The sequence below is a fragment of the Anolis carolinensis genome, chromosome 3, assembly GCF_035594765.1.
Source record: "Anolis carolinensis isolate JA03-04 chromosome 3, rAnoCar3.1.pri, whole genome shotgun sequence".
Lineage (NCBI taxonomy): Eukaryota > Metazoa > Chordata > Lepidosauria > Squamata > Dactyloidae > Anolis > Anolis carolinensis.
The window spans coordinates 4482192-4505031 of record NC_085843.1 but is presented as its reverse complement, the minus strand read 5'-3'; the positions used below and the strand labels follow the sequence as shown (position 1 = coordinate 4505031).

Below are 22840 nucleotides of genomic sequence, written 5' to 3'. Positions count from 1 at the left end.
AGCGCTTTAACATGCTGTGCCACCGGGGGGGGGTCATCCTCATTAGGACCCCATTATTTGGGGTTTTCCTGATGTTCTGCCACACTCTTTTTTATGAATTATGGATCAGAGCCCTTTGGGAATGCAACTCTAGCACCAAGGAAGACCCCATTGCTGTGTTATTTTCTCTTATTTTTTTCGTTCTTTCTTGGATGCACTTGTATGAATCTGGATGTTGTGACTCAGCCTTTGCCTTTGTGTGACTCTGAGGAGGATTCTGGGATGCACGTGCATAATGATGAGATTCAGATTCAGGATGAATTTCAAGATGACTCTGATGGGAATTATGGGATTCAGGTGCAGAGTGTTCCTGCTGTGGGAGATGACGAGCAGGGAGTTTTTCCCATGGGAAGAAATGAGGTTGTGTCTGATGATGGTTTTCAGGTGCAAGAAGCAGAAGGGGAGAGTAGCTCTGATAACACTAACGAGCTCAGTGGCCTTGACAATGAGGCCGCTGAGCTCGATTGCGCCAGTCGGCTGGAATTTCAGGGGTTGCGTAGAAGCCTCCGAATAGCAAATAAGAGGGAGGGCAAAGGGCAAAGAAATGCCTTCATGTTATGCTATTAAAACAGTCTGCTGAAAGAGATCTTTGTCAAAAGCAACTTCTTAGCTAGAGTCAAGAACCAAGTCTGCTTTCCTGTATCAAGTCTACGATCCTGTATTACCTCGTAGCCTGGATATATTCTAGTTGCTGGGACTTTGGCTTCTTTGAAAGGACCTTGTTTCATGCCTATGCTTCTGTGGATTTGATGATTGCAGCCTTGTTTTGCAGCTATATTTTGGAACTGAACTTTTACCTTTTATGAACTATTTTACTGCCTATCTAAATCTAATCTAAATCTAATTCTATTCTAATTCTAAATTCCATAATAAAAGCAAAAACCCGTATGTGTGTAGGTGGGGCTGTGGCGCAGACGGGAGAGCAAACCAGCTGCAATTAACTGCAATGACTCACTCTGACCAGGAGGTCATGAGTTCAAGGCCCGCTCGGAGCTATGTTGTTTGTCTTTGTCCTATGTTAAAAGACATTGAATGTTTGCCTATATGTGTAATGTGATCTGCCCTGAGTCCCCTTCGGGGTGAGAAAGAAGGGCGGAATATAAATGATGTAAATAAATAAATAAATAAATAAATAATGTGACACGCATGTCTGCTCACACAGACAGCCTCCAGCCTCCACAAACAGGCTATATTTCCCAGGGTTAAGAATCTAGCAAGTCACTCTTTTCCACTGACATTGCAGTTACAGTGAGCGCCATGAACATGCAGCCCAGCCCCTGCCAATGTCCTTCCCAAACACTACAGCCCACCACTCAAGGAATGCTTTCATTTGGGGACCATTTCATCCTAGATTTTGCTTTTTCGTCCACCACAGGCAGGCATCCCAGGGTTCTCCATAGCAATGGAATTTGCATGGCCCCGCCCACTGCCCTTTCCTTTCCAATCTCTGCACAACAAACAGAGCAGAACTGAGCTGCAACTAAACTTACTGGAGGAGTTTAGGGATTGACTCCACATGGTGGAAGTTGTAGTTCACCCTGCATCAAGTCAGAGCACTGTCACTCCTACTGGGGAATATACAGGAGTTGTAGTTCACCTACACCCAGAATGCTATCAACCCAAACAATGATGGCTTTCGGCCTAACTTGCCATTCAGACCTGATATGCCCAGATTTGACTACTGGTGGGTTTGGAGGGGAACTGGACTGGAAGTTGAGGAGTAGTCGGAACTGGGATTTATAGTTCACCTGCAATGAATGAGCATCACACTTGGCACACAGAGCCCCCCATAACCAATCTATATATATAAAAGAGTGATGGCATCACGGCGACCCACAAAACAACAAAACTACAGGGCCCCCAACCTCGAAATTTGACAACACAACCCATCATCCATGCCTCTAGGTTGATACAACAAAAAGAAAAGAAAAATAAAGTCCTAATTAGAGAGAGAGGAATAATTGCTTTTATCCAATTGCTGCCAGTTAGAAGGCTAAGCTCCTCAAACTTGGTCTCCTAGCAACCCAATAAAAAATAATAAAAAACACTAAAAATTGATACAATAAAATACTATGATAACAGAAAATCACTAAAAATAATACAAGAAAATAATAAATTATAATAAATAAAATATAACTTACAATAAAATTAATTAAAAAATGCAAATAACGTCAAATAAAAATTACACAACAATTTTTAACCAATACCACCACCACTTTGCCACAGCAACGCGTGGCCGGGCACAGCTAGTACAACATATTGGACAAGTTTGGGGAAAAGGGAGTTATAGTTCACCTGGAACCAGATAAACACTGACCCCCACCGACAATGCACTAGGAGCACACTTCACACAGAGGAGCCTCATGACCTACTGAACATACTGCAGGTATTTCTGGGAAGGGGCCTTGATTTTGGGAGTTGTAGTTCACCTCCATCCAAAGACCACTGAACCCAGCCAATGACGGATCTAGACCAAACTTGGCACACAGACTGAATATTGCCTGCTGGGGATACTGATAGATATTTTGGGGCAATTGCCCCGGGAATCTGGAAGTTGCACCACACCTGGGACACACGCCCAAAATGACCCACTTATAATACTGGCAGGGTTTGGGGAGGATTCAGCCACGATTCTAGGAATTGTAGTTCACCCACTCCAAACAGAATACATAATATTAAAAGACAAATAATACCATTCTCAAATGACCCAGGCATCGCCGGGTCCCCAAGCTAGTTTCTTAATAAACTACAAAAGACTACGTTCTGTGTGCGGTCTGGTGTCTTTAGCAAGGTGAAGCTAACCTGAGGTGCGAGACTGGATGAATCTGAGATCTGTATCTGTCTCCTTTGTAATGGAGGCCTGGGTTATGTGGAAGTTCTTTTCCCTTTCCTCTTTTTGGATGTCCTGCCTCCCTCTTTTATGAATCCGGATGAATCACAGCCCTGTTCCTCTCGCCAGCTTGGGGAGCTTCGGAGAATAAGAGTCCCCTTTTCCTGACCGGCACTTTTGCTCTAATTTCTTTCTCTTCTCAAAACTTAATCCGCTCGGTTTGACTTCTTGGTCGGGTAGGATTCTGGGGAAATGAGAGATGCGCCTACACCGGTGATGGCCAACCTATGACACGCGTGTCAGCACTGACACGCCTAGCCATTTTTGCTGACACGCTGCCGCATGCAGATTGATTGGTTGACTATGTCTTTTGTGGCCAAATTTGGTGTGATTTGGTCCAGTGGTTCTGTTGTTTACTCCATGGGAATTATGCACATTACATATACATACATACATACATACATACATATATATTCATTCATTCTATTATTATTCTATTATTATTGTAGTATATTATCATATTGCAGTAGAAACTCACTTATCCAACATAAACGGGCCGGAAGAATGTTGGATAAATGAATATGTTGGATAATAAGGAGAGATTAAGGAGAAGCCTATTAAACATCAAATTAGGTTATGATTTTACAAATTAAGCACCAAAACATCATGTTATACAACAAATTTGACAGAAAAAGTAGTTCAATATGCAGCAATGCTACGTAGTAATTACTGTATTTATGAATTTAGCACCAAAATATCATGATGTATTGAAAACATTGACTACAAAAATGCGTTGGATAATCCAGAATGTTGGATAAGTGAGACTCTACTGTATTACTATTATATTATTATTATATTATTCATTATTCATGACTACATTGAAACTAGAATAGAGAGTGATCAGTGTGGAAACTGCAAGAGGTACCATAGATTGTTGTACATGGAAATAATGGTAGTAAATAGTTTTTGATTTATTAAATACAGTTATATATTGCAATTATACATTTTTGTTATTTAAACTATATATATTGTGAAATTATGGTTTTTTTTCTCAAAGTGACTCACCACCCAAGTTATGCTAGGGTTTTTGGTGAATTTTGACACACCAAGCACAAAAGGTTGCCCATCATTGGCCTACACTGTCCATTTAATGCGGTTTTGCAACCATATCAAACCATAGTTTGGTGAGGTACCAGTGCTCTTGGGCTGAGGAAACTATAACTCCCATTATTGTATAACATTGCACCGTGGCAATTAAAAGTGGTACCAATGTGCATTTATTTCTATAGTGTAGATCAGGCATGGGCCAACTTCGGCCCTCCATCCAGGTGTTTTGGACTCCAACTCCCATCATTTCTGACAGCCTCAGGCTGTCAGAAATGATGGGAGTTGGAGTCCAAAACACCTGGGATGGAAGGCCAATGTTGGCCCATGCCTGGTGTAGATGTATCCATATAATATGGTTTGGTTCCAGGAGACAAAATCTGTAGCTGCTCAAGAACATTGCATTATATGCCATCTATCTATCTTCTATATATATAAAAGGATAGTGACGTTCGGCCTAGGACAAAACAACAAAACTACACATTCCAGAAACACTAAACTTGGCAGCACAACCCCTCATCCATGCCTCTACGTTCATATAACAAAAAGAAAAGAAAAATAAAGTCCTAATTAGAGGGAGAGGAATAATTGTTTTTATCCAATTGCTGCCAGTTAGAAGGCTAAGCTCCGCCCACTTGGTCTCCTATCAACCCACTCAGCCCAGGGGACAGGCAGAGTTAGGCCTCACTTAGGCCTCTTCCACACTGCGTATAAAATACAGATTATCTGATTTTAACTGGATTATATGGTAGTGTAGACTCAAGGCCCTTCCACATAGCTATATAACCCATTTAGAATCTTATATTATCTGCTTTGAACTGGATTATCTTGACTCCACACTGCCATATAATCCACTTCAGTGTGCAGTTGGACACAACTGAACTTAATGTCAGGAGAAAACCTTTACCCTTTACCTTAACTACCACCAATTTCTCAATACTTTATTTCCCATACCACCATAGTTCGCCACAGCAACGCGTGGCTGGGCACAGCTAGTCTATATATATATAAAAGGAGAATGGCATCGCTCCACCGGGCAAAACAACAAAACTAAAGGCCCCCCAACCTCAAAATTTGATAACAGAACCCATCATCTACCTCTCTAGGTTCATACAACAAAACTAGACATCTCCAACCTCCATGGGGCCTAAAAAACCCCAAAAACTGGGAAGCTCCATCTGCACCTGGTCCCAGGCTTACAAGCTGCAAGTCTACTTACTGCAATTCCAATTAACCACACCAACGCGTGGCAGGGCATAGCTAGTGGTGAAATACAATCCTTCTATAAGATAGCAACTATTCAAGCTGTGCATTTTGGAACCCACGGTGCAAAATCTGTGGATATGGGAAGTTTTGACTGTTTTCTTTTTTCTTTCTTTTCTGCTTCCCGAATTCTCCCGGCTGCTCCAAAAATAACTTCTCTAAACTCCTGGCTGCAACTATAAGGGGATTACTATAGAATTAGGCTTTGCCATTTTATTATTTTTTGGCTTTTGCAAAAAACACCTCTCTGCACATTGAAAATTGCAACCATATGCGTGACATAAAGGGGAAAGTCTAGAAATGAGTTTAAGGGGGAAGAAGGTTCAAGTATGGCTGCATCTGCACTGCAAAATCAATGCGGTTTGACCTCACTTTTGTTGTCATGGGTCAATGGTAAGGAATCCTGGGAGTTATAATTTGTTAAGCTCCCATCCCTCTTTGTGAAGCTACACATCCCAGATGGCAACCAATGACAGTCAAGTTCTTAATTTTACCTATCTGCAGATACTTGTAGATGGAGGACCATGGTGGTAATAATAATAATAATAATTTTATTATTATAAATAATAATAATGTCTGTGCAATTTTCTTACAGCAGCTGAGGATATGATCAATGGTTTCGTCAGTTTCCTTGCACAGTCTGATGACCCAAAATGCAGACTGTGCAAGGAAACCGATGAAACCATGGATCATATCCTCAGTTGCTGTACGAAAATCACACAGACAGACTACAAACAGAGGCACAACTATGTGGCCCAAATGATTCATTGGAACTCAAGTACCACCTCCCAGCAGCAAAGAACTGGTGGGATCACAAACCTGCAAAAGTATTGGAAAATGAGCACGCAAAGATACTGTGGGACTTCCGAATCAGACTGACAAAGTTCTGGAACACAACACACCAGACATCACAGTTGTGGAAAAGAAAAAGGTTTGGATCATTGATGTCGCCATCCCAGGTGACAGTCACATTGATGAAAAACAACAGGAAAAACTCAGCCGCTATCAGGACCTCAAGATTGAACTTCAAAGACTCTGGCAGAAACCAGTGCAGGTGGTCCTGGTGGTGATGGGCACACTGGGTGCCATGCCAAAAGATCTCAGCCGGCATTTGGAAACAATAGACATTGACAAAATCACGATCTGCCAACTGCAAAAGGCCACCCGACTGGGATCTGCAGCATCATCCGAAAATACATCACACAGTCCTAGACACTTGGGAAGTGTTGGACTTGTGATTTTGTGATACGAAATCCAGCATATCTATCTTGTTTGCTGTGTCATACAACGTCGTTGTGTCAATAATAATAATAATAATAATAATAATAATAATAATAATAATAATAAGCAACAATCGAACTACTCTTAGGAGGTTCTTCCTAATATTTAGGTGGAACCTATTTTCTTGCAATTGGAATCCGTGGCTCCATTGTGTTCTTGTCTCTGGACATCCTTCCCAATATTTAAACAGTGGATTGTTTAACTCTTTGCATCTTGTTGTGTGTGTTTCAATGATGTTGTTATTGTCTCTTGTTTTAATGATGCTGTACCTTTCCTTGAGCCATAGGCAGAGGGGAGAATATGTTTTAATGGTTTAAATTTGAGAATTTTTAAATACTGTTTATATTTAATTATGTTTTAATGTTTGCATATTTGCATGTTTTGATTCCTATGCTAATGCTTTTATGTTAAGCTGCATTGAGTCTCCTTCAGGGGAGATAAAGCAGGGTATAAATAAATCTATATATATAAAAGAGTGATGGCATCATGGCGACCCACAAAACAACAAAACTACAGGCCCCCCAACCTCGAAATTTGACAACACAACCCAACATCCACAGCTCTAGGTTGATACAACAAAAAGAAAAGAAAAATAAAGTCCTAATTAGAGAGAGAGGAATAATTGCTTTTATCCAATTGCTGCCAGTTAGAAGGCTAAGCTCCTCCAACTTGGTCTCTTAGCAACCCAATAAAAAATAATAAAAAACACTAAAAAATAATTAAAAACACACAAAAATTAATACAATAAAATACTATAATAACTAAAAATTATACAATAAAATAATAAAATATAATAAATAAAAAGATAACTTACAATAAAATTAATTTAAAAATACAAATAACGTCAAATAAAAATTACACAACAATTTTTAACCAATACCACCACCACTTTGCCACAGCAACGCATGGCTGAGCACAGCTAGTATAAAAATAATAATAATAATAATAATAATAATAATCATCATCATCATCCTCATCCTCATCATCCATATCCTTGATTTGCTTTGCTCAGAACTGGACCAAGGAGTATTATTCCAGCCGTTGTTGTTGTTGTTGTTGTTGTTGTATGCCTTGGAGTCATTTCAGATGCATGGTGAGACCTGATCTAGAAGAGAGAGAGAGTGAGACTTGATCTAGAAGATGCTAGACACTAGACTCTCATTGATGCTGCTACCTAGAATCGCATTGGCTTCGTTTGCTGCTGCATCACACTGCTGGCTCATTTCCTGTTGGGAAACTCTAATGCAACCTTATTCATGCAAAGGGACATTTTTCAGCAGCAGAAAAGCCAAACTGCCAGTGGAAACGTCCTGCTGGGGATTTTCCCGGCGGGGCTGTGTGCCAAACGTCAGAGAGAGCGGCCAAATCTCATGAGCTTCTGAGAGAGAGAGAAAAAGGAGACGTTTTCCCCCATTAGGTTCTGGTGTGTGTTTGTATGACAAAACAGTGCAAGACTCAAAGCATGGATGGGTGAAGATGGTGGGAATATAGTATATAGCAGGGGTCCCCAAACTAAGGCCCGGGGGCCGGATGCGGCCCTCCGGGTTAATTTACCTGGCCACCGCCCTCAGTTTTATAATATGATATATTGTATATACATATAATATTGATAATAATATTATAATGTAATACAATATAACACTAATAATAATAATACCATATAATAATATTAATTATATATTCTATATTACATATAATATTACTAATAATATTACAGTATAGTTCAATATAGTAATATATAATGCTAATATTGTGCTATGCTAATCTATATATATAAAATGATAAAGTTGTTTGCGCAGAGACTATAACAACAAAACTAAACATCCCAGAAATACGAAATTTGGCAACACAATGCAAAAGGTTTGCCTCCAGGTTACAACAACACAACCACACCACTAAACCACAATCCAGACCCACAAAACTCACAACAACGCATCATGTGATAACAACACAACTAAACGCCCCAGAAATACAAAACTTGGCAACACAATGCAAAAGCCTTGCCTCCCAGTTGTAACAACACAACCACACCACAAAACCACACAGGATCCACAAAACTCACAACAACGCGTCGTGACTATAACAACACAACTAAACGCCCCAGAAATACTAAACTTGGCAACACAACGCAAAAGCCTTCCCTCCAGGTTGTAACAACACAACCACACCGCAAAACCACAATCCGGACCCACAAAACTCACAACAATGCATCGTGACTATAACAACACAACTAAATGCCCCAGAAATACGAAACTTGGCACACAACTAAACGCCCCAGAAATATAAAACTTGACAACACAACACAAAAGCCTTTTCTCCCGGTTGTAACAACACAACTACACCACAAAACCACAATCTGGTCCCACAAAACTCACAACAACGCATCGTGACTATAACAACACAACTAAACTCCCCAGAAATACAAAATTTGACAACACAATGCAAAAGCCTTGCCTCCCAGTTGTAAGAACACAACCACAACACAAAACCACAATCCGGACCCACAAAACTCACAACAACGCATCATGACTATAACAACACAACTAAACTCCCCAGAAATACAAAACTTACCAAAACAATGCAAAAGCCTTGCATCCCAGTTGTAACAACACAACCACATCACAAAACCACACTCGACCCACAAAACTCACAACAACACATCATGACTATAACAACACAACTAAACGCCCCAGAAATACGAAACTTGGCAACACAACACAAAAGCATTCCCTCCCGATTGTAACAACACAACCACACCACAAAACCACAATCCGTACCCACAAAACTCACAACAGTGCATCGTGACTATAACAACACAACTAAACACCCCAGAAATACAAAACTTGGCACACAACTAAGCACCCCAGAAATACAAAACTTGGCAACACAACACAAAAGCCTTGCCTCTCAGTTGTAACAACACAACCACACCACAAAACCACAATCCGGACCCACAAAACTCACAACAACGCATTGTGACTATAACAAATACAAAATTTGACAACACAACTCATCCACCTCCCCAATCCCTACATTCAAACTTGGCCTCCAAAAAAACAATTACAATAATAACAATGACAACAACAACAATAAGAATCAACACCATCACAGGCACAGGCAAGAAGCAGCCAGGCACTGAGGCTGAGAGGCCAGTCAGTGCTACACTGGGCCTCCAAAAAACAATACAGTAGCATCTAACTTATCCAACCTTCATGACCACTACAACAACAATAATAAACACCTACACAGGCAAAACAAAAAAAAAAGACTATTGTACCACAATAAGATGTAAACCGCACTCACCAGAATCAGACATCACGATTAACAACAAACCAAAGACAACAGGGATCTCAAGCAATTATCAATCAACACAAAAATTGAAGAAGGTAACAGACTTCAAATACTACTACTAATGTGAGTATAAAGAAGGGTGGAGGTCACAGCATCAATACAACCTAATGTAGACTGACCAACACCACCAGACTCAGACACAGCAACGCGTGGCCGGGCACAGCTAGTCTATATATATAAAAGAGTGATGGCATCAGGGCAGTGGACAAAACAACAAAACTACAGGCCCCCCAACCTCGAAATTTGACAACACAACCCATCATCCACGCCTCTAGGTTGATACAACAAAAAGAAAAGAAAAATAAAGTCCTAATTAGAGGGAGAGGAATAATTTTTTTTATCCAATTGCTGCCAGTTTAGAGGGCTAATCTCTGCCCACTTGGTTGCCTAGCAACCAAAGGACAGCCAGGTTTCAGTTAGGGGACAGGCGGATGTAGGCCTCACTTAGACTTCTTCCACAGATTATCTAATTTGCACTGGATTATATGGCAGTGTAGACTCAAGGCTCTTCAACACAGCTATATAACCCATTTATAATCTTATATTATCTGCTTTGCACTGGATTATCTTGACTCCACACTGCCATATAATCCACTTCAGTGTGCATTTTATACAGCTGTGAAGAAGGGGCCTCATATAATCCAGTTCTAAGCAGATAATTTAAGATTATCAATATACAGTAGACTCTCACTTATCCAACGTAAACAGGCCGGCAGGATAAGTAAATATATTGGATAATAAGAAGGGATTCAGGAAAAGCTGATTAAACATCAAATTAGGTAATCGTTATACAAATTAAGCACCAAAACATCATATTATACAACAAATTTGACAGAAAAAGTAGTTCCATGCGCAGTAATGCTATGTAGTAATTACAGTAGAGTCTCACTTATCCAACACTCGCTTATCCAACGTTCTGGATTATCCAACGCATTTTTGTAGTCAATGTTTTCAATATATCGTGATATTTTGGTGCTAAATTCATAAATACAGTATTACTACATAGCATTACTGCGTATTGAACTACTTTTTCTGCCAAATTTGTTGTCTAACATGATGTTTTGGTGTTTCATTTGTAAAATCATAACCTAATTTGATATTTAATAGGCTTTTCCTTAACGCCTCCTTATTATCCAACATATTCGGTTATCCAACATTTTTCCAGCCCACTTATGTTGGATAAGTGAGACTCTACTGTACTGTATTTACAAATTTACCAGTAAAATATCACAATGAATTTGAAACACTGACTACAAAAACATTGATTATGAAAAGGCAGACTGTGTTGGATAATCCAGAACATTGTATAAGCGAATGTTGGATAAGTGAGATTCTACTTTGATATGAAATAATTTCTAGGATAGAATAATGCAGAACAATATAATCTCTAAAACCAGGACAGTAATAAAGAAATAAAGAAAGTAAATAAAGCAAGGAAATTGGAAATTCCACAAAGGAAACAATCAGGGCCAGCTAACACCTCCCAAGAAAGGATTCTTCCAGAAAGGAAGCTGAGAAGGCAGTGAAGCACTATGTATTACCAAAGTCATTATTATTACTATCATTACTATCCTTACTATTATTATTATTATTATTATTATTATTATTATTATTATTATTATTATTATTGTGTTGCGGTCAACCGTGAAAATGAATACAATCTGGCTCCAAGTATTCAAAAACACTAAAATCAGAATATATAAAAATTAATGTGGTATAATAAAACAGAACAATACAATCTCTAAAATCAGAACACTAAATAAAGAACAACACTCTGAAAACAAGGTAATTCCAGACAGGAAACAATCAGGGCCAGCTAACACCTCCCAACAAACAAATCACTCCGGGAGGAAACAGCTAGGCTTTAAATCTGCAAGGCCATTACATCCTAATCATTTTTCCTAATTGCAGCATTCATACTTGCCTCCAACAGACAAACAAAAAAAAAAAACCATCAGAAATATTGCATATTCACAACCTTTAGGAAATAATGTCCCCTGATGGCACAGCATGTTAAAGCGCTGAGCTGCTGAACTTCTGGACCGAAAGGCCGCAGGTTTGAATTGGGGGAACTGACAGATCCCCCACTGTTAGCCCCAGCTTCTGCCAACCCAACCCGGTGGGAAGGTAACGCCGCTCCATGCAGTCATCCCACATGACCTTGGAGGAGTCTACGGACAACGATGGCTCTTCGGCTTAGAAATGGAGATGAGCACCAACCCCCAGAATCATACATGACTGGGCTTAATGTCAGAGGAAAACCTTGACCCTTTACCTTAACTACCACCAATTCCTCAATACTTTATTTCCCATACCACTATTCTTCGCCACAGCAACGCGTGGCCGGGCACAGCTAGTAATATAATATATTGTATGTACATATAATTTGTAAGCCATTCTGAGTCCCCTTTGGGGTGAGAAAGGTGTGATACAAATGTAGTACAGTAGAGTCTCACTTATCCAACATAAACGGGCCGGCAGAACGTTGGATAAGCGAATATGTTGGATAATTAGGAGAGATTAAGAAGTCTATAAAACACCAAATTAGGTTATGATTTTACAAATTAAGCACCAAAACATCATGTTATACAACAAATTTGACAGAAAAAGTAGTTCAGTATGCAGTAATGCTACATAGTAATTACTGTATTTACGAATTTAGCACCAAAATATTACGATATATTGAAAACATTGACTACAAAATTGCGTTGGATAATCCAGAACGTTGGATAAGCAAGTGTTGGATAAGTGAGATTCTACTGTAAATAAATGCAGTAAATAAATAAATAAATACATTTTAGACTTAGGCTCACCTAAAGTCTGAAATGACTTGAAGGCACACATCAACAACAACAACAACAACAACAACAACAACAACAACAACCCTAATTAACTTGACTATCTCATTGGCCAGAAGCAGGACCACACTTCCCATTGAAATCCTGATAAATGTATGTTGGTTAAAATTGTTTTTATTTTTAAATATTGTATTGTTCTTTCATTGTTGTTGTTGTTGTTTTTGCACTACAAATAAGACATATGCAATGTGCATCGGAATTTGTATTTTTTTTTCCAAATGATAATCCGGCCCCTCAACAGTCTGAAGGATTGTGGACTGGCCCTCGGCTTAAAAAGTTTGAGGACCCCTGGTATATAGGCTGTGAGCTGGAAAATTTGGTGGAAAAGACTAACCTGAGGCCAGGACTGCAAAAAAGAGTCTGGGAGAGAGAAGGCAAAATACATTGAGTTGTCGTTGGGAGTTGTAGTTTACAGGCTCTTAAACCCAGGAGTCGTAGTTTTACAGGCTATCAAACATGGGAGTTGTAGTTTTACAGGCTGTTAAATCTGGGAGTCATAGTTTTACAGGCTCTTAAACCTGTGAATTGTGGTTTTACAGGCTCTCAAACCTGGGAGTCATCATTTTACAGGCTCTTAAATCTGGGAGTTGTACTTTTACAGGTTCTTAAATCTAGAAGTTGTAGTTTTACAGGCTCTCAAATCTGGTAGTTGTAGTTTTACAGGCTGTTAAACCTGGGAGTCATAGTTGTACAGGTTCTCAAACTTGGAGGTTGTAGTTTTAGATTCTCTTAAACCTGGGAGTCATAGTTCTACAGGCTCTTAAACCTGAGAGTTATACCCTTATGGTCTCCTAAACCTGGAAGTTGTAGTTTTACAGGCTCTCAAATCTGGGAATTGCAGTTTTACAGTCTCTTAAACCAGGGAGTTGTAGTTTTACAGGTTATCAAATCTGGGAGTTGCAGTTTTACAGGCTCTTAAACCAGGGAGTTGTACTTTTACGGTCTCTTAAACCTGGGAGTTGTAGTTTTACAGGCTCTTAAACCTGGGAGTCGTAGTTTTACAGGCTCTTAAACCTGGGAGTTGTAGTTTTACAGGCTCTCAAACCTGGGAGTTGCAGTTTTACAGGCCCTTAAACCTGGGAGTTGTACTCTTACGGTCTCTTAAACCGGGAAGTTGTAGTTTTACAGGCTCTCAAACCTGGGAGTTGCAGTTTTACAGGCCCTTAAACCTGGGAGTTGTACTCTTACGGTCTCTTAAATCTGGGAGTTGTAGTTTTACAGTCTCTTAAACCTGGAAGTTGTAGTTTTACAGACTAGCAAATCTGAGAGTTGCAGTTTTATAGGCTCTTAAACTTGGGAGTTGTAGTTTTACAGGCTCTCAAACCTGGAAGTTGTAGTTTTACAGTCTCTTAAACCTGGAAGTTGTAGTTTTACAGACTAGCAAATCTGAGAGTTGCAGTTTTACAGGCTCTTAAACTTGGGAGTTGTAGTTTTACAGGCTCTCAAATCTGGGAGTTGTAGTTTTACAGGCTCTCAAATCTGGGAGTTACAGTTTTACAGTCTCGTAAACCTGGAAGTTGTAGTTTTACAGTCTCTTAAACCTGGAAGTTGTAGTTTTACAGACTATCAAATCTGGAAGTTGTAGTTTTACAGGCTGTTAAACCTGGGAGTCATAGTTGTACAGGCTCTCAAACCTGGGAGTTGTAGTTTCACCAGGAATTGTAGTTTTAGAGGCTCTTAAACTTTCTCTGCTGGAGTGAACGATCTCCCAACACAAGAAAGACAGAACAAGGCACCATTTAGAGCGCATCTGCACTGCAGAATTGATGCAGTTTTGACACCGCAGTTATGTTGTAGTGAACTGGGATTTCTAGTTTGGAAAGGCACCCTCACTTTTTGACAGAGAAGGCTAAAGGACTTTGTGAAACTACAACTCCCAGGGCTCCATAGCATTGAGCCAGGGCAGTTCCAAGTGCATTTGTTCTACAATGCATTTTGCTGTTAAGTCATCAGAGGTTTCATTGTATAGGGCAGGATTCAAGTATTTTAAATTGTAATTATTTTGAAAGTGACTTCTAAAGGCCGGAAGGAAGGCAGGAAGGCACCATCCAAGCCCTCCCGACAGATGGCCATCTAGTTTATTCCGCTAGAGTTGGAAGGGCTTCCCAAAGGTAGTCTAGTCCAGCGCTCCGGATAGATGCTCATCCAACCTTGAATAATCAATATAATTGATTGTATTATTCTAGGTTGGACTGACTTTCTCCTGGAGTGCAACAGAGTCTTGGGAGTTGTAGTATGGTGAGGCTGTAGGAGCAATAGGCCTGCTTTGCTCCAAAGAAAGAGGAGACATTGCTTGCCTTTCATTAAGAGCATTTCGGGTGGCTGTGGGAGGAGGAGGAGGATTATATAAGCGTTTTCGGTGTTGTCATAGTAATGGGCGGCAGGGCAGAACTTTTCCTACCAACTCAATCTGCTTCTCACATGTTTTCAAATATAGATTGCAATGGCCAGAGAAGCAGGATCGGGGAGCAGTGCTCTGGGGGTGTTTTCGGACAACAAAATACAAGCAAAATGCCTCCATAAAAGTAGGATTTTGGAATTCATGGAGCTCGATGATGATGATGATGATGATGATGATAATAATAATAATAATAATAATAATAATAATAATAATAATAGCATTTTGGGAATTAATGGCACTCCATAGAGTACCGTAGCATTTTGGGGGTTCATGGAGCTCCATAAAATAAGATTTGTGGGTTCATGGAGTTCCATAAACATAGAAATTTGGGGTCCATGGAGTTCCATAGATGTACAAATTTGGGGTCCATGGATTTGTATAAATGTAGAAATTTGGGGTTCATGAAGTTCCCTAAACGTAGAAATTTGGGGTTCGTGAAGTTCCATAAACATAGAAATTTGGGGTCCATGGAGTTCCATAAACATAGAAATTTGTGGTTCATGGGGTTCTAAAAACATAGAAATTTGGGGTTCATGAAGATCCATAAACATAGAAAATTGTGGTTCATGGAGTTCCATAAACATAGAAAGTTGGGGTTCATGGAGTTCCATAAAAATAGAAATTTGGGGTTCATGAAGATCCATAAACATAGAAATTTGGGGTTCATTGAGTTGTATAAACATAGAAATTTGGGGTCCATGGAGTTGTATAAATATATAAATTTGGGGTTCATGAAGTTCCATAAACTTATAAATTTGGGGTTCATAAAGTTCCATAAACTTATACATTTGGGGTTCATGGAGTTCCATAAACATAGAAATTTGGGGTCCATGGAGTTGTATAAATATATAAATTTGGGGTTCATGGAGTTCCATAAACATAGAAATTAGGGGTTCATGGAGTTCTATAAACATAGACATTTGGGGTTCATGGAGTTCCATAAACATAGAAATTTGGGGTCCATGGAGTTCTATAAACATAGAAATTTGGGGTTCATGGAGTTCCATAAACATAGAAATTTGGGGTTCATGGAGTTCTATAAACGTAGAAATTTGGGGTCCTTGGAGTTGTATAAACATACAAATTTGGGGTTCATGAAGTTCAATAAATGTAGAAATTTGGGGTTTCTGGGGTTCTATAAACAGACATTTGGGGTTCATGGAGTTCCATAAATGTAAAAATTTGGGTTCCACGGAGTTCTATAAACATAGAAATTTGGGGTCCATGAGGTTCTAAAAACATAGACATTTGGGGTTCTACGGAGTTCTATAAACATAGATATTTAGATTACGTTACACGATTTTTGTTCCTGGGTTCTCAATGTCATTTCCTAGTTGGTTCTATCATAAAAACAATGGAATTTTTATTTATTATTTATTATTATTAAAAGTGTATTAAACTGGAAGGGACATCATGCAGCACATTTTGCTATCATTCAGTATCTCACCATCGAGACTCAACCAATTCAGAATAGTTTGTGGCACAAAAACGAAGTTTCTGGAGTAGAACAACTACTTTTAAAGTAAGGACTGTGCAATTAAACAGGAAATAATACTTTCAAACCAGGAACAAACTACCGGTATGTTACATAGTGTTGTATTATGTTTATATAGAGAGAGATGACGACGATGGTGACGACAACAATAGCAATAATACTAATAATGTATGTTGTAGGCAAGCCTTTGAACCAAGCCTCCTCCTCTTCTTGCTCCTCCTTGTCCACTTTCTGGAGTTTCTTGCAACGAAGACCTCGAGGGAAAGGCCAGGCTTTGCCCTCCAAAACAGGGTTGTTTTCTGCAGGGCAGAGAAGGCCCCATTGTTCGGCCCGGCTGGGAATTCCAGTTTCCCGTTTGCCCCCGTTTGCTTTGCAGCCTCCGTGGCTGCAGAGATAATAGTCGAGCGCAGACAGCGTCTGAATGGGACCTCTGTTTCCGATCCCACTCCGGACTGGGATGCCTTTGTCTTTTGGGGCCACCCATTTGCTCCTGCGTCGGGTTCCCAAGAGTGCATCTAGACGGTGCAATGAATGCAGTTTGACCTCGCCTTTAACTACCATGGCAAACTGCATTCATTGCACTGTCTAGAACAGTGATGGCCAACCTATGACACGCGTGTCAGCACTGACACGCCTAGCCAATTTTGCTGACACGCTGTCACATGCAGATTGATTGGATGACTATGTCTTTTGTGGCCAAATTCGGTGTGATTTGGTCCATAATACAGTAGAGTCTCACTTATCCAACACTCGCTTATCCAAGCTTCTGGATTATCCAAGCCATTTTTGTAGTCAATGTTTTCAATATATCGTGGTATTTTGGTGCTAAATTCGTAAATACAGTAATTACAACATAACATTACTGCATATTGAACTACTTTTTCTGTCAAATTTGTTGTATAACATGATGCTTTGGTGCTTAATTTGTAAAATCATAACCTAATTTGATGTTTAATAGGCTTTTCCTTAATCCCTCCTTATTATCCACGATATTCGCTTATCCAAGCTTCTGCCGGCCCGTTTAAATTGGATAAGTGAGACTCTACTGTATATAACTGTATTTAATAAATCAAAAACTATTTACTACCATTATTTCCATGTACAACAATCTATGGTACCCCTTGCAGTTTCCATGCTGATTTCTCTCCATTCTAGTTTCAATGTAGTCATGAGCAATGAATAATATAATAATAATATAATAGTAATAATATAATAATATACTACAATAATAATAGAATGATTATATATATGTGTGTGTGTGTGTGTGTATACACACACACACACATATATATATAATCATTCTATTATTATTGTAGTATATTATTATATTATTATATTATTATATATATATATATGTAATGTGCATAATTCCCATGGAGTAAACAACAAAACCACTGGACCAAATCACACCAAATTTGGCCACAAAAGACATAGTCATGCAATCAATCTGCAAGCGGCAGCGTGTCAGCAAAGATGGCTAGGCGTGTCAGTGCTGACATGCGTGTCATAGGTTGGCCATCACTGCTCTATAGAGTGTGGCATCCTTGTTGTAGTTTAGCCGTCTCTGCCTCCCCAAACTACAACTCCCAGGGCTCTATAGCATTGATCCATGGCACTTAAAAGTGGTGTCAAGCTGCATTCGTTCTGCAGTGTAGATGAGAAGGGAGAAGAGAAGGGAACCCTTCTTGCAAACTTCAAGGCAGGGGTTAGCAAGGACAGGTGGATAATAAACATATGTACTTGTTATAACCACAAAGCACATGAAGTCCAAGTGTCTGGGGTTCGCTTCTGAATAACAGTCTCTTCCCAAGGGCCTGGGATATATTATTATTATTATTATTATTATTATTATTATTATTATTATTATTATTATTATATTTTACATGTACATAACATCACAGTATACATGCACATTAGGTCCAAGTGTCTGGGATTCGTCTCTGAATATCAGGCTCTTCCAAGGGTCTGGAATATTATTATTATACAGTAGAGTCTCACTTATCCAACACTCGCTTATCCAACGTTCTGGATTATCCAACGCATTTTTGTAGTCAATGTTTTCAATACATCGTGATATTTTGGTGCTAAATTCATAAATACAGTAACTGCTAAGTAGCATTACTGCATATTGAACTACTTTTTTTGGTCAAATTTGTTGTTTAACATGATGTTTTGGTGCTTAATTTGTAAAATCATAACCTAATTTGATGTTTAATAGACTTCTCCTTCATCCCTCCTTATTATCCAACATATTCGCTTATCCAACGTTCTGCCGGCCCGTTTATGTTGGATAAGTGAGACTCTACTGTAATTACTATTATTGACACAACGACGTTGTATGACACAGCAAGCAAGATAGATATGCTGGTTTTCCAGAATTGATGCAGCCTGGCACTACTTTAACTGCCATGGCATACTGGGATTTTGCAGTTTGTTAGCAGAGAAAAATGAAGTCCTTCTGGAACATGGCCACACAGCCCGAAAGACATACAACAACCAAAATGAAGTCCGTGTGAAACTGCAACTCGCAAGGTTATAGAGCAGGGGTCCTCAAACTTTTTAAGCAGGGGGCCGGTCCACAATCCTTCAGACTGTTAAAGGGCCAAATTATCATTTGAAAAAGAAATACGAACAAATCCCTATGCACACTGCACATGTCTTATTTGTAGTGCAAAACAACAACAATGAAAGAACAATAAAATATTTTAAAATGAAAACAATTTTAACCAACATAAACCTATCAGGCCAATGAGATAGTCAAGTTAATTAGGATTGTTGTTGTTGTTGTTGTTGTTGTTGTTGTTGTGTGCCTTCAAGTCAAGTGGGCGAGCCTAAGTCTAAAATTATTTATTTATTCATTTACTACATTTATTTACTACATTTATATCCCACCCTTCTCACCCCGAAGGGAACTCAGAGCAGATGTATGTACATATAATATATTATATTATTAGCATAGCACAATATTAGCATTATATATTACTATATTGAACTATACCACTATACTGTAATATTATATGTAATATATAACATGTAATTAATATTATTATATGGTATTATTATTAGTATTACATTGTATAACGATAATATTATCATATGTATATATAATATATTATATTATTAAAACTGATATAAAAATATTATATTATAAATGAGGGCGGGGGCCAGGTAAATGACCTTGGAGGGCCGCATCCGGCCCCCGGGCCTTAGTTTGGGGACCCCTGTTATAGAGCATTGCACCATGGCAGTTAAAGTGGATTATTTCCTATAGTTTGAAGCACTTAAAATCCTTCGTTTGGATAGAATATCAATCCACATGCTGCAAAAGAAAGGCAGCACTTCTCGGAACTGCGCACACTCTGCAAAAATACCACTATTATCCCAGACCCTTGGAAGAGCCTGATATTCAGAGATGAATCCCAGACACTTCGGCCTAATGTGCATGTATACTGTGATGTTATGCACATGTAAAATATAATAATAATAATAATAATAATAATAATAATAATAATAATAATAATAATCAGCTGATGACCCAAAATGCAGACTATGCAAGGAAACCAACGAAACCATGGATCATATCCTCAGCTGCTGTAAGAAAATCGCACAGACAGACTACAAACAGAGGCACAACTCTGTGGCCCAAATGATTCATTGGAACTTATGCCTCAAGTACCACCTCCCAGCAGTAAAGAACTGGTGGGATCACAAACCTGCAAAAGTATTGGAAAATGAGCACGCAAAGATACTGTGGGACTTCCGAATCCAGACTGACAAAGTTCTGGAACACAACACACCAGACATCACAGTTGTGGAAAAGAAAAAGGTTTGGATCATTGATGTCGCCATCCCAGGTGACAGTTGCATTGACGAAAAACAACAGGAAAAACTCAGCCGCTGTCAGGACCTCAAGACTGAACTTCAAAGACTCTGGCAGAAACCAGTGCAGGTGGTCCCGGTGGTGATGGGCACACTGGGTGCCGTGCCAAAAGATCTCAGCCGGCATTTGGAAACAATAGACATTGACAAAATCACGATCTGCCAACTGCAAAAGGCCACCCTGCTGGGATCTGCACGCATCATCCGAAAATACATCACACAGTCCTAGACACTTGGGAAGTGTTTGACTTGTGATTTTGTGATACGAAATCCAGCATGTCTATCTTGTTTGCTGTGTCATACAATAAAGTAATAAAAATAATAATTTATGTTGGGGATTGCTCAGCAGAGGAGGCTGAAGAGCCTGAAAAACTACAACTCCCAGGCTCCCATCGCCTTGGTCAATCATTCTGGAATTGCTTCTCTGTCCCAAGACCTTCCTTGGAGGGCAAAGGCCTTCTTCTTTCCCCATTTGTCACAGCGTCTATTTTGCTTCTCCGCAGCCAGCGTGACTTTGTTAACACCCTTCCTTTGCTTCTCTCTGCTTTCAGTCCAGTTCCTCATCTGCGGTTTTCGGCAAAAGGAAAGGCCTTGCAAGCAGAAATCCCCCAAAGGCCAGGGCGGAAGTTTTCGGCCAAAGGCGAGCAGGGAGTCCAGGTTGGGAGTCCAGTCCAAAAGCTGCGGAAAAAGACAGCCAAAGACAGCCAGGTTGGTGCATTGCCCGTATTTTTTGGGATTTTTAAATGCCTTTAATTGCTGTTTCGGGTTTGAAAAATGCAGGAAGTGGGCTGGGTAGGATTTAGGAAGATCCCTGAAGCTTACAAGTGTATTGCAGGTCTTCAGGGTTCATAGGGCTTGGTTCCAGGAAAGGGGAACCCCAAAGACCATCTATCCCGTCCCCATTCAGGGATATAGCAAGTCTTGGGTCTCTGGTAAAGGGACCCTCAAAGGACATCTATCCTGTCCCCATCCAGGAATATAGTAAGCCATTGGTATCTAATAAAGGGACCCCCAAAGACCATCTGTCCTGTCCCCATTCTGGAATATAATATGCCATGGATATCTGATAGAGTTTGGTTCCAGGAAGGGGGCACCCAAAGGCCATTTATCCTGTCCTCATTCAGGAATATAGCAAGCTATGGGTCTCTAGTAAAGGGACCTCCAAAGGCCATATATCCCATCCCCATTCAGGGATATAGGAAGCCATGGGTCTCTGATAAAGGGACCCCAAAGGCCATCTATCCCATCCCCATTCAGGAATATAGCAAGCCATGGGTCTCTAGTAAAGGGACCCCAAAGGCCATCTATCCCATCCCCATTCAGGAATATAGCAAGCCATGGGTCTCTAATAAAGGGACCCCAAAGGCCATCTATCCCATCCCCATTCAGGAATATAGCAAGCCATGGGTCTCTAATAAAGGGACCCCAAAGGCCATCTATCCCATCCCCATTCAGGAATATAGCAAGCCATGGGTATCTAATAAAGGGACCCCAAAGGCCATCTATCCCATCCCCATTCAGGAATATAGCAAGCCATGGGTATCTAATAAAGGGACCCCAAAGGCCATCTATCCCATCCCCATTCAGGAATATAGCAAGCCATGGGTATCTAATAAAGGGACCCCAAAGGCCATCTATCCCATCCCCATTCAGGAATATAGCAAGCCATGGGTCTCTAATAAAGGGACCCCAAAGGCCATCTATCCCATCCCCATTCAGGAATATAGCAAATCATGGGTATCTAATAAAGGGACCCCAAAGGCCATCTATCCCATCCCCATTCAGGAATATAGCAAGCCATGGGTATCTAATAAAGGGACCCCAAAGGCCATCTATCCCATCCCCATTCAGGAATATAGCAAGCCATGGGTCTCTAATAAAGGGACCCCAAAGGCCATCTATCCCATCCCCATTCAGGAATATAGCAAATCATGGGTATCTAATAAAGGGACCCCAAAGGCCATCTATCCCATCCCCATTCAGGAATATAGCAAGCCATGGGTATCTAATAAAGGGACCCCAAAGGCCATCTATCCCATCCCCATTCAGGAATATAGCAAGCCATGGGTATCTAATAAAGGGACCCCAAAGGCCATCTATCCCATCCCCATTCAGGAATATAGCAAATCATGGGTATCTAATAAAGGGACCCCAAAGGCCATCTATCCCATCCCCATTCAGGAATATAGCAAGCCATGGGTCTCTAGTAAAGGGACCCCAAAGGCCATCTATCCCATCCCCATTCAGGAATATAGCAAGCCATGGGTATCTAATAAAGGGACCCCAAAGGCCATCTATCCCATCCCCATTCAGGAATATAGCAAGCCATGGGTATCTAA

General features: G+C 40.0%; 1 protein-coding gene across 1 annotated transcript in view; it reads left to right on the top strand.

The window, feature by feature from the left end:
* The window catches only part of LOC134297971 (octapeptide-repeat protein T2-like), a 49733-nt gene extending 28375 nt beyond the window's left edge, over positions 1–21358 (top strand). Inside the window, exon 2 of the mRNA XM_062977052.1 lies at positions 21053–21358. Within this exon, the coding sequence (XP_062833122.1) occupies positions 21053–21254 (202 nt within the window). The 3' untranslated portion in view covers positions 21255–21358. The remainder of the gene's footprint in view (positions 1–21052) is intronic.
* Positions 21359–22840: the final 1482 nt, after the last annotated feature.